Source organism: Ictalurus furcatus, chromosome 5 (genome assembly GCF_023375685.1).
Source record: "Ictalurus furcatus strain D&B chromosome 5, Billie_1.0, whole genome shotgun sequence".
NCBI lineage: Eukaryota > Metazoa > Chordata > Actinopteri > Siluriformes > Ictaluridae > Ictalurus > Ictalurus furcatus.
In genome coordinates this window covers 16,278,767-16,290,273 of record NC_071259.1, presented here as the reverse complement: position 1 = coordinate 16,290,273, position 11,507 = coordinate 16,278,767, and the positions used below count along the sequence as shown (strand labels likewise).

The following is an 11,507-nucleotide window of genomic DNA, read 5'->3' as shown; positions in this document are numbered from 1 at the left end:
ATTAGCATACACACACACATAAATATTAACATTAATATATTATCTTTAGAAAAGCTTGTATGATTAGAAAGTAATGCTATATTGAGCTTATAAAATTGCTTTAATTTAAAATGATTAATAATGTACAATGAAGTAGATGTAAATGCATAGCACAACAGTAAACTTCGCCTTGGGGAATACAATACAACAGTGTATTTCAAGCTTGTCTTGGAAAGACAAACCATCATACAGCTAGAAAAATAGACCTTTATTAGATCATATGGCACACATGCTTAAAGCATTCATAGATGCTCAAAGAATATTTAAAATTATGATTTCAAAAAAGCTGACAGATTACACTTATAAGAAAAAAATGTTACATTCATATACAATGGTTTGTTTCCTAATGCATACACAGATATACAGCAAGTTTGTTTTTACCTTTTACATACAGTATATTACTCAAGTCCACATGCGCGCACACACCTCTTCAAAGTGGTTAACAGAGCATGAAAGGTTTTTTCCCCCTCATCATAAGATTGCAATCTCTTGCACTGTTATTACATAACAACCCACATTGTGTGGAGAAACTCTAGTCTAATACAATATTAAATATTTAAATTATTGTTATTCTTTTTAAAAAAGTAAACATAAAAACTTAGCAGACTGAAATTGTCTCCTTAGTACAACTTCCCTTTACCCAGGTTCCTCAATTGTGGTGTTATAAATCTCTGTAGATAGGGGAAATTAACACTTTTTAAGCAAAATGTAACTTTATTTACTAAACGTCCTCTACATGATTGACATTTCTTTGTAAAACACACACAGTTGTCTCGCCCACTCAAGATGAATTTGTGTTAACACAGCTGGTGTTATGCAGGTCCATCCCAACCTTGTGACAGCTTCCCAGACCAGCAGTGAGAACGATTTTAATACATTCTTCTTTTGTCAAAGGCATTCATATATTTGTGTGCATGTGTGTTAATTTCCCCTACGTATGGAGACTTTTGGGATACCCTGTAGATCAATACAGAACCAGACTACAACCAGATTAACTAGGTATATACTTGAGATTATAAAAATGGCTTTTTAAGTTGATACTCCAAGGCCAAACTGACTATTTTCATTCATTAGATTCATCGCGAGTCGCTGTTCTGTGGGTCTGCCATTGGCATCATGACATATTACAGTCCTACCCTATCTCTAGACTCCAGTCAGATACACCTCTCCTGGTATAATGATGCAATTTTCATTATCATCTCCACACATCTCCCTGCTGGAACAACTTTAATTCTTTCAGTAGTTAATTTCAGGTTGCATATTCCTACATGACATGTTAATGTCATTGCTACTCATTTTTATGTTACGTCTTGTCAAAAAGGTGTACTGCCTGCTCTGTTTATTATCCATAATGAGAGCACTGTAAGATGCAATGGTTTGGTCTCGCACATCATAAAACAATTCTAATCATTTTATTACTTATAATTTTACGTCGTTTAAGTGGTTTACGTGAATCTGTATAAGCCAGAGTGAAACAAGATGTGCTAAAATCCAATGAAGAGAATCAGGGTTTGGTCCTTGGCAAAGAAATGAAAACTTTTTGCCTATCCTGCCAGCAGGAAGGAATGACCACTCTAATGAAAAAGAGAAGTGGAGCACTGCAGTCACATCAGTCTGTGTACTCAGCAACGATAGACAGTAGGACAGTGATGTCATCTGGCTTTCCTCCTATAGAGAAATGGTGATTAATAGAAGCAAAGCTGCATTAGCAAACACTGCATAAAAATACTTGCATGTGCAGAGGGCAACAGTGATAATGGAGTAAAGCACTTTCTAAATACAGAGCTGCGTTGATCCCCCTAACCCCTGCAGAATTTAATTTATATAACTGGGGTATAGCTGGATAGTTAGAGCTACATAATTAGCTAATCTAACAAACTCTGTTCCGTGTAATAATTCAGTTGACATTGGTATAGCTACTTTGACTTCCATTACCAGTTGGCTAACTTACATAGTCCAACATGTGTTTCACCCTTTTGTTAGAAGTACAAAACTAAGTTCTAAGTTATATGGCAATATATACTCATCACAGATAAGTCAAAAAGAGGCATAGTTTAGTTGCTATGTCACACAGTGTGTTTTAGTATTGCAATGTTGTTGAATGTGGGTTGACAATGTTATACTATCAGCCCACACAAGCATCCACCATTCCAAGTTTCACTCTGCTGACGTCGAGCAATATCCATCAACAGTTGCCAAACCAACCACTACAAAATGCTGATTGAATGCCAACAGCAAACTAAGTCAACCAACTGAAAATATCGCTGTGTAGTGTGTGTTTGCAGGTTTCTGTTGTGAGCTATACACATTATTTTCAATAAATTACACTTTCAAAATGTGGAGATAAAATCATGTATTTCAAAAAGTGTGATATCCCCAACATAAATTGCACCTAGGTCAGGGGAAGAGATTACAAATGTTACAATTAAAAACCTCTTCTGTCCCTTTTTCATGTATTTCAGGAGGTTTTGAATTCAGGAATTTTGTATAAAAGTACTTACCTCTTACATTCAGTCCATTGTCACAAGCAAAATGTGCAAAAGGTGACATGTAATTGGGGTCATATGCCAAAACATGGGCCTGTTCTGCAATACTCTTAGCTGTCTGCTGGATGCACTCATAATTGGTGTCCTAAAACAGAGTATGCCATATTACCACTCTTTCTAACCACTTGGAAAGATATCAGTTCTGCAAAATTGTGATCATCATATGTCCATGGCAGTACCTTGAGCTTTTTGAGTTCTTGTAAGATCATATAGTCTGGCATGTTGTCAAAGAGCCCATCTGTGGCTGTGAGGATAATGTCGCCTAGCTGGACATCGAAGGATGTACTGTCTGCAGCTTCAGGACTGAGAAAGAAATACAGTTGTGTGAACATTATAAGTCTTCTGAAGATAACTGATGCCAGTCATTAGACAACATTTGCTACATGATTCACAGAGTTGTCTTCGGAGCTTTCCTGAACTATTAACATGAAAACATCTACTATTGTTTTTTCATGTATACAATAACCAATAGAATTTCTATTAAGTTATAGTAATAATTTAGTATATTTGCACTTGTTAAATGAATTAGATTCGGATTAAATAACCATACAACAAAAAAGATCTTGGATTAGAATGCTGCATTTATTGCAATACCACCTGGAGCATCTCATGAACATTATAGTATCAACATTACAGTGAGGGGAAAAAAGTATTTGATCCCCTGCTGATTTTGTACGTTTGCCCACTGACAAAGAAATGATCATTCTATAATTTTAATGGTAGATTTATTTGAACAGTGAGAGACAGAATAACAACAAGAAAATCCAGAAAAACGCATGTCAAAAATGTTATAAATTGATTTGCATTTTAATGAGGGAAATATGTATTTGACCCCTCTGCAAAACATGACTTAGTACTTGGTGGCAAAACCCTTGTTGGCAATCACAGAGGTCAGACGTTTCTTGTAGTTGGCCACCAGGTTTGCACACATCTCAGGAGGGATTTTGTCCCACTCCTCTTTGCAGATCTTCTCCAAGTCATTAAGGTTTCGAGGCTGACGTTTGGCAACTCGAACCTTCAGCTCCCTCCACAGATTTTCTATGGGATTAAGGTCTGGAGACTGGCTAGGCCACTCCAGGACCTTAATGTGCTTCTTCTTGAGCCACTCCTTTGTTGCCTTGGCCGTGTGTTTTGGGTCATTGTCATGCTGGAATACCCATCCACGACCCATTTTCAATGCCCTGGCTGAGGGAAGGAGGTTCTCACCCAAGATTTGACGGTACATGGCCCCGTTCATCGTCCCTTTGATGCGGTGAAGTTGTCCTGTCCCCTTAGCAGAAAAACACCCCCAAAGCACCTCCATGTTTGACAGTGGGGATGGTGTTCTTGGGGTCATAGGCAGCATTCCTCCTCTTCCAAACATGGCAAGTTGAGTTGATGCCAAAGAGCTCCATTTTGGTCTCATCTGACCACAACACTTTCACCCAGTTGTCCTCTGAATCATTCAGATGTTCATTGGCAAACTTCAGACGGGCATGTATATGTGCTTTCTTGAGCAGGTAGACCTTGCGGGCGCTGCAGGATTTCAGTCCTTCACGGCGTAGTGTGTTACCAATTGTTTTCTTGGTGACTATGGTCCCAGCTGCCTTGAGATCATTGACAAGATCCTCCCGTGTAGTTCTGGGCTGATTCCTCACTGTTCTCATGATCATTGCAACTCCACGAGGTGAGATCTTGCATGGAGCCCCAGGCCGAGGGAGATTGACAGTTCTTTTGTGTTTCTTCCATTTGTGAATAATCGCACCAACTGTTGTCACCTTCTCACCAAGCTGCTTGGCAATGGTCTTGTAGCCCATTCCAGACTTGTGTAGGTCTACAATCTTGTCCCTGACATCCTTGGAGAGCTCATTGGTCTTGGCCATGGTGGAGAGTTTGGAATCTGATTGATTGATTGCTTCTGTGGACAGGTGTCTTTTATACAGGTAACAAGCTGAGATTAGGAGCACTCCCTTTAAGAGTGTGCTCCTAATCTCAGCTTGTTACCTGTATAAAAGACACCTGGGAGCCAGAAATCTTTCTGATTGAGAGGGGGTCAAATACTTATTTCCCTCATTAAAATGCAAATCAATTTATAACATTTTTGGCATGCGTTTTTCTGGATTTTCTTATTATTTCTTATTAATTTCTTGTTATTCTGTTTCTCACTGTTCAAATAAATCTACCATTAAAATTATAGACTGATCATTTCTGTCAGTGGGCAAACCTACAAAATCAGCACGGGATCAAATACTTTTTTCCCTCACTGTACATCCTTATGAGAATATGTTTTCATGCCTGGCAAAGGTTTTTTGTTCAAGAATGCAGCCAGATGAACTTGGCATCCTAACCTCCTTTAAGAATATTGAAAGCTTGTCCCAGGCTTGTATTTTTTTTCTATATTACACTGAATGACGACACATTTAGATCTGTGCTGAAGTGTCAAGTTCAACTCCTGGAAGGTCATTAACTCAGTGTTCTGACTGTGGCCAATTCTGGCCCATGCTGTCCACAGAAATAAAGGTGCCCAGTCTTAAGTTTCTGTCTTCATTTAAAAATCCATACTATGTGAGCAGATTAAAGTATGGCAGATTACTTTAAAGAACATCTGGTCACTCCATCACAACTATCTACAGATAAATAGCAGGCCACATGAAGATTAGCTTTGATGTCAATGCCACCATCTTGACAAGCTTCTCCATGTTATTTATGTCTTTAAAATAAATAAATAAATAAATAAATAAATAAAAATAATAAAAAAAGTAATATGATGCCAGCACACACTTTTGGTTTTATGTCCATTAATAGGAGAGCTCAGTCTTCTCCGTTCACGCAGGCATCATTGTTAAAGCAAATTCTCCAGTTTTCTAATTTACATGTAGATTTGAGACCACATTTAAATGCCCAAAATAATAAAATAAAAAAACATGTCAGTGGTTCACCGAGTACACATTGGAAAATGGTATTTTAATAAAGAAACAGGATTTGTTGATGTGCATCATTTGACTTCAGACAACTCTCCCATTGGCAGCTAGCCAGCTATCCAATTCCATTACAATTCCCTTGGTCAGCATGGCCTTTTACTCACTGCTACAGCAAGGCAACAGCATGGCAATCTTTCCTACCTTTGTAATGTCATATGATGAAGTATTTTTGAAAGCAAGGAAAAACTTTGCTGCAAGTATCATGATTACTTGAAAACCGAATATAGTATAGAGATAAAACTGACTTCATATGCTAACCTACACTATATGGCCAAAAGTTTGTGGACACCTGACCATCAAACCATATGCAAGTCTTCCCCAAACTGCTGCCACAAAGTTGGACACACACTATAGTAAAGAATGTCTTTGTATGCTGTAGTATTACAATTTCCCTTCACTGGAAATAAGGGGCCCAAACCTTCTGCAGCATGAAAATGCCCCTGTACACAAAGCAAGCTCCTTAACGACATGGTTTATCAAGGCTGGAGTGGAGCATGTGTGCGTTATGGTCAGGTGTCCACAAACATTTGGCCATATAGTGTACCTGGAGTGAAAAGTGAGAGCTGAGCTTAAGATGTATCCTAAGCAGTGGTATTGTTTATTATTTAGCAACTTTCCACAGCAGAGACATTAATCCAGTGAAGATAATGACCAAACTCTCAGCATGAAATGTTCATTCTTCTACCAGCAAGGATTACATATCATTCAAACCCCAGCAGGGAAGGAGACATCTGTTCTTTCCATAACCTTGAGATTTCTAGTTATATGATGCTCTTTCTCTGTAAGAAAAAAAAAAAAAAAAAGATTCTTTACCTGTCACTAAGAACAGAGCCCTCTGCCTCTGGGGGAGCAATTGAAAGCTGGAAGGGCGTGTTGAAATAGTGTTGCTGCTCATCAGACCTGTGCACTACCTCCCCTCCTCGAACAACCAGGAAGCCAGAATCTCCCAAGTTTGCAGTGTGAAGCTGGTGACTTTGTCTGTCCAGCATCACTATACAGGCTGTACTGCTTCCTGAAATGACATAATAGAACAATAGAACATAGATTATAATAATAGAAAAATACATTTTTGAAATGCAGCCTGCTTTTGTTTTACAGAAAGAAAAAAAAACTAAGAATAAAATAACTTGGAAAAGTGTATGCGTGTGTATATAACATGCTAATGAATATGGTAAAATCAGCCATAACCTGAATCAAAGCAATGTATCTGAGTCAAATGGTATTTGGGTAATGGTTAGATCTCGCTGGGTCTTTTACCTCACATGCTGGTACATGCAGAAGACTTCAGAATAAAGCCTGCATACAGACTCCTTCAGCAAAGTCGTGATTTAGAAGTCACGACTGTACACAAAGTTTAAAAACATTCCTATGTGTATCAGTTCAATTGATAATTAATTTTTTAAATAGCTCCCCCTGTGCGGAGACACAAAATGTCAATCTTCAGAGTGTACTACACTACTTTCTTATTTTATATTTAATGTCAAATATTTATCAATTTATCAATGTCAATATTTTGTTTATATCTACAAATTGCAATCTAGAACAACTTCAAAAGTTCCTTCTGATGTGACAAATGGCAAATTAATTGTAATTAGGCAGATTCATCAGTAAACATAATGCTTACACTCACCTAATAGAGGTACTTTGTTCTGAAGGAGTTCATAATAACTTTTAGTGAGGATTCCCACAGGGTTGCTAGGCACAAAGTGGCCTTCCTTGACCAATCTCTCACATGTCCTCATGAGCGTTCCGGAGAACAGAGAGGGATCTACTCCATAATCCCGCCAGCCTCCCACTCCATCAGCCACACCTACGACACAAAAAAGGGGGCATCAGAAGACAAATCAGATATTGATTGAGAAGCAAAGAAAACTTATGACATTTGGTTGTGTTCTGCACTACAGAAGAAACGATCACTCTTGGAACACAAACAGGATACTTGCTTTGGAGTGACAAAGAATAAAAATTTCTGGGGCGTTCATCAAGTAAGTGCTGTAGATATTCTTAATATCACTGTTAATTGCTGGAACCATGCAGGCCTTGGCAAACCCTAAAAGTACCTGCTGGATGTTTTGTTTTTGTGTCATTCAGAGTCTATTGTGCACAAACAACCAAGGAGACCAACAGTTTCTGTCCGTCTGGTTCTATTAACCATGTCAAAGTGACTTCAATGACAGTTTTTTATCCAGTATGATGTAAACATTAACAGAAGCTCTTGACCTGGATGTGCATCGTTTTATGCACTGCGCTGCCTCCTCAAGATTGTCTGACTGGATAATGAGCAGAAGCACAGGTGTTCCTATTAAAGTGACCAGTGAAGATGACATCCAAAATTGTCTGCATTACCAATACAGGCGCTGTTGGTCCAGTTCTACGCAGCCAACAGTCGGTCATCACCACCTCAATAACAGTCTGGTTTGGCTTTGCAACCTGTAATATGCTGACTAGACTGGAACATATTGTCCAGTAGGCTGAAAAGCTCATAGGAAGAAACAGTCCCTCACTAGGACATGTTCACCTCCAGATCTGGGAAGCAAGCAGGGGAAACAATCATTGCCCCGAACACCCAGCTCATGACATATTTAACCTCTTTCCCCTTCAGAAGGCACTTCAGCTCAGTGTGGATCAAATCCAGCAGATACAGGAACACCTGCTTTCTGTACACTTACTGTATAAACACTTCATTTCATCATATGCAATATTCTACCCTGTAAAATAATCTATTTTAATACAAAATACTGTTGTTCGTGTATTTATTATCTTATTGTAATGTTTATAAGCACGTTGAGGGCTCAACAGCCGAGTTTAATACCTTATATACACACACTAGTACACTTGGCCAATAAAGCATCACAGTGATTCTATCAAAACATAAACTAACGATAGCTAGCTAGGATTAGTGCTACTTTACCAAGTCACAAATAATACTATTATGAATGCTAATTATTATTACGAACTTGTGCGTAAATAAAAGGATACCCTTTTGAAATAGACAAACCTAGCTAGCTCACACTACTAAGCCAGGTCCGAGGTGCTATCTGGGTTGTGTTGGCCGGCCAGCCGGTGCCTGCTGATTGTAATATAGCGTTAAACGGAGTTAACGTTCATGCTACTTACCTAAAACATCCGCGGATCTGTGGCGCGCAATAAACCAGGCGTCATCACCGTAACACATGCATTTCTTTAAGATACCCTTTCGGAAATCTTTCCCATATCCAAAGCTAGCCGATATGAGGCTGTAATCGCGGCTATCTGTTTGGGAAAGGCCGCCGATGACAGCCCGGGCCAGCAGTCTACCGCAGGAGAGCACGGACAACATCCCCCGAGCTCCAGCCCAAACCAAGCTCTAATGTCCGGGGCTTAACCCGCTTAAAGACCGTTTTACTGACTCTTCAGGACAGGAAAGAGAGGACAAGAAGAACGACTATAATCAAACTTCACATACACACCGCTGCTCTGGAAGTTTCTCTCTCTCTCTCTCTCTCTCTCTCTCTCTCCGGTGATGAAATGAACACTCTTTACATTCATCTGTCCTCTACATTTTGCCCCAAATGTGTCTTTAATTCTCTAATCATTTCCAAATATCACAGATTCCGTTCCGCTGTTCAGCTTCATCACACAGCTCCCCTGTGTGCTCTGTAACGGATTAACTAGTTACATAACACCACGGATAGCCAGCTAGCTAACTACAGGGCAACTAGTTAGAGTCTCGTGACTGGGGTGACGTCACGCTTACGCTATGTCGAATAGCTTTTCCATTCCTTTCATGGACGGCGCTTATAACCACATTCCGCTTCACACCAGGCGCAAGCTGTAATTAAAAAGTTTTAATGTATCTGGCATTACGTGTTTAAATGCTCATTAACTTGGCTCAATACACGTTGTAGTACACATTGTGACGCTCCGCATCCTATTCATTTGAATGAAGAGCTTTACCCGACAGTGTTGCCAGCAATTTTCAGGTGAAAGTAGCTAATTAATGTAACGTATACTCAGAAATCCACTAGAAGTCGACGTGATATGATGTCATAGACTAAGATCATTTGCATATCAGAACGTGTTACACAAAGAAGGACACTTAGAACAGTGGTTTTCAAAGTAGGGGCCGCGACCCCCTTGGGGGCCGCCAGGGGGCACCCGGGGGCCTCAACAATTTGGTTTAAAAAAAATAAACACATGATTTATATATATATATATATATATATATATATATATATATATATATATATATATATATATGCATTACTATAACATGTTATTTGTAACAATACATATTAAAATCACATTTCCTGTACCTAACTTTCTAATTGCTAAACAGACAAAACATCAACGTAATTATTAATAAAAAAAAAGGTGGATATATTCAGAAGTCTGTATTTTTAATGTGTTTTAAAGACATCTTGCAAAATGGGAGTCTCGGTCGAATGTTAATTCCATTTGGGGGGCCTTGCCCTGGAAAAGTTTGGGAACCCCTGACTTAGAATATAATATATTAAAATAAAATAGATTGTTATATAATAGATTAGAATGGAGTTTTATCCGAATGGAAAATAGTGCATTATAACTTATTTCCTATAGAAAGAATGTCTTTTGTCTATGAAATCACAATATAATTGTTTAGACATTTATAACATGCTATAATTTCCAACAAGAATGCCAACAATAAAAATGTTTCAGATGGAATAACTCCATTTCATTATCAAAACGGTGGTTTAAAACAGAGAACAAAGGAGAGCATGTGTGAGACAAACAATGGTATCAGTGATTGGTGGTTGGAAACAATAGGGATCAGTGATTGGTCGTTGTGAACAGTGGTGATCAGTGATTGGTGGTTGGAAACAATAGGGATCAGTGATTGGTCGTTGGGAACAATGGTGATCAGTGATTGGTGGTTGGAAACAATAGGGATCAGGGATTGGTCATTGGGAACAATGGTGATCAGTGATTGGTGGTTGGAAACAATAGGGATCAGTGATTGGTTGTTGGGAACAATGGTGGTCAGTGATTGGTGTTTGGGATCATACACTGATCAGCCATAACATCACCTGCCTAATATTGTGTAGATCCTCTGCCACGAAATCAGCTCTGACCCATTGAGGCATGGACTCCATAAGACCTCTGAAGGTGTGCTGTCATATCTGGCACCAAGACATTAGATCTTTTAAGTCCTGTAAGTTTCGAGGTGGAGCCTCAATGGATCAGAATTGTTTGTCCAGCACATCCCACAGATGCTCGAGTAGATTGAAATCTGGGGAATTTGGAGGCTAAGTCAACACCTTGAACTCTTTTGTCATGTTCCTCAAGCTATTCCTGAACAATTCTTGCAGGGCGCATTATCCTGCTGAAAGAGGCCACGGCCATTAACCCTTGTGCATCCTTATGGATATTTTTGATTTTTGTTTTTTTAATCATTTTGTATGTGTTAATGCAAACAACATACATTTTGCAAAAGGTGTGTATTTTTATTGGAATTTTAATATTTCACCCTCATTTGCTTTCATAAATCTATTTTAAACTAAGTACACAAAATAGTTACACTCAGGACCTTAAGGTCAAAAATGTCCCCATTGAAATCCATTCAAATCCATTCAAACAGTAATATTTAATCCCGTTGACGTTTAAGTATAAAATCATGCATTCTGTATTAATAGGCTTTTATTTTGTTGACAAGGTTTCAAAACATTGATTTTTATTTATTTATTTATTTATTTATTTATTTGTACAAATGTTCTAAAATGTGTACTCTCAGAAAAATGTTTTCAGGTTTAGCCTTTGGGGAAAATACAGGTGCATCTCAAAAAATTACAATATCATGGAAAAGTTTTTTTTCTGTAATTTAATTCAAAAAGTGGAACTTTCATATATTCTAGATTCATTACACATAAAGTGAAATATTTCCAGCCTTTTTTTGTTTTATTCTTGATGAATACGGCTTACAGCTCATGGAAATCAAAAATCCAGT

General features: G+C 38.4%; 1 protein-coding gene across 2 annotated transcripts; it reads right to left on the bottom strand.

Moving 5' to 3' along the window:
- Positions 1–76: 76 nt before the first annotated feature.
- Positions 77–9,250, bottom strand: pptc7a (protein phosphatase targeting COQ7 a). Of its 2 annotated transcripts, none has more exons than XM_053624889.1 (6): positions 8,663–9,250; positions 7,176–7,355; positions 6,359–6,557; positions 2,765–2,888; positions 2,541–2,670; positions 77–1,707 (listed from the first exon to the last, which is right to left on the bottom strand). In XM_053624889.1, the coding sequence occupies exons 1-6, from the start codon at positions 8,862–8,864 to the stop codon at positions 1,649–1,651; spliced, it is 894 nt and encodes a 297-aa protein (XP_053480864.1). In that variant the 5' UTR covers positions 8,865–9,250; the 3' UTR covers positions 77–1,648. The 2 variants fall into 2 exon arrangements, with proteins under 2 accessions (XP_053480864.1, XP_053480865.1); XM_053624890.1 differs by having other exon boundaries at positions 78–1,707; positions 8,995–9,250.
- Between the last annotated feature and the right edge of the window lie 2,257 nt (positions 9,251–11,507).

What these genes read in the sequence shown, in the direction of transcription:
- pptc7a (XM_053624889.1), bottom strand. Translation starts at nt 8,864, where the DNA reads ATGTTGTCCGTGCTCTCCTGCGGTAGACTGCTGGCCCGGGCTGTCATC. An exon ending in GGCTCTGTTCTTAGTGACAG is followed by an intron (nt 2,889 to 6,358) that starts GTAAAGAATCTT and finishes TTTCTTTCTCAG; the next exon opens with TCCTGAAGCTGCAGACAGTA. An exon ending in AAGAACTCAAAAAGCTCAAG is followed by an intron (nt 2,671 to 2,764) that starts GTACTGCCATGG and finishes ACTCTGTTTTAG; the next exon opens with GACACCAATTATGAGTGCAT.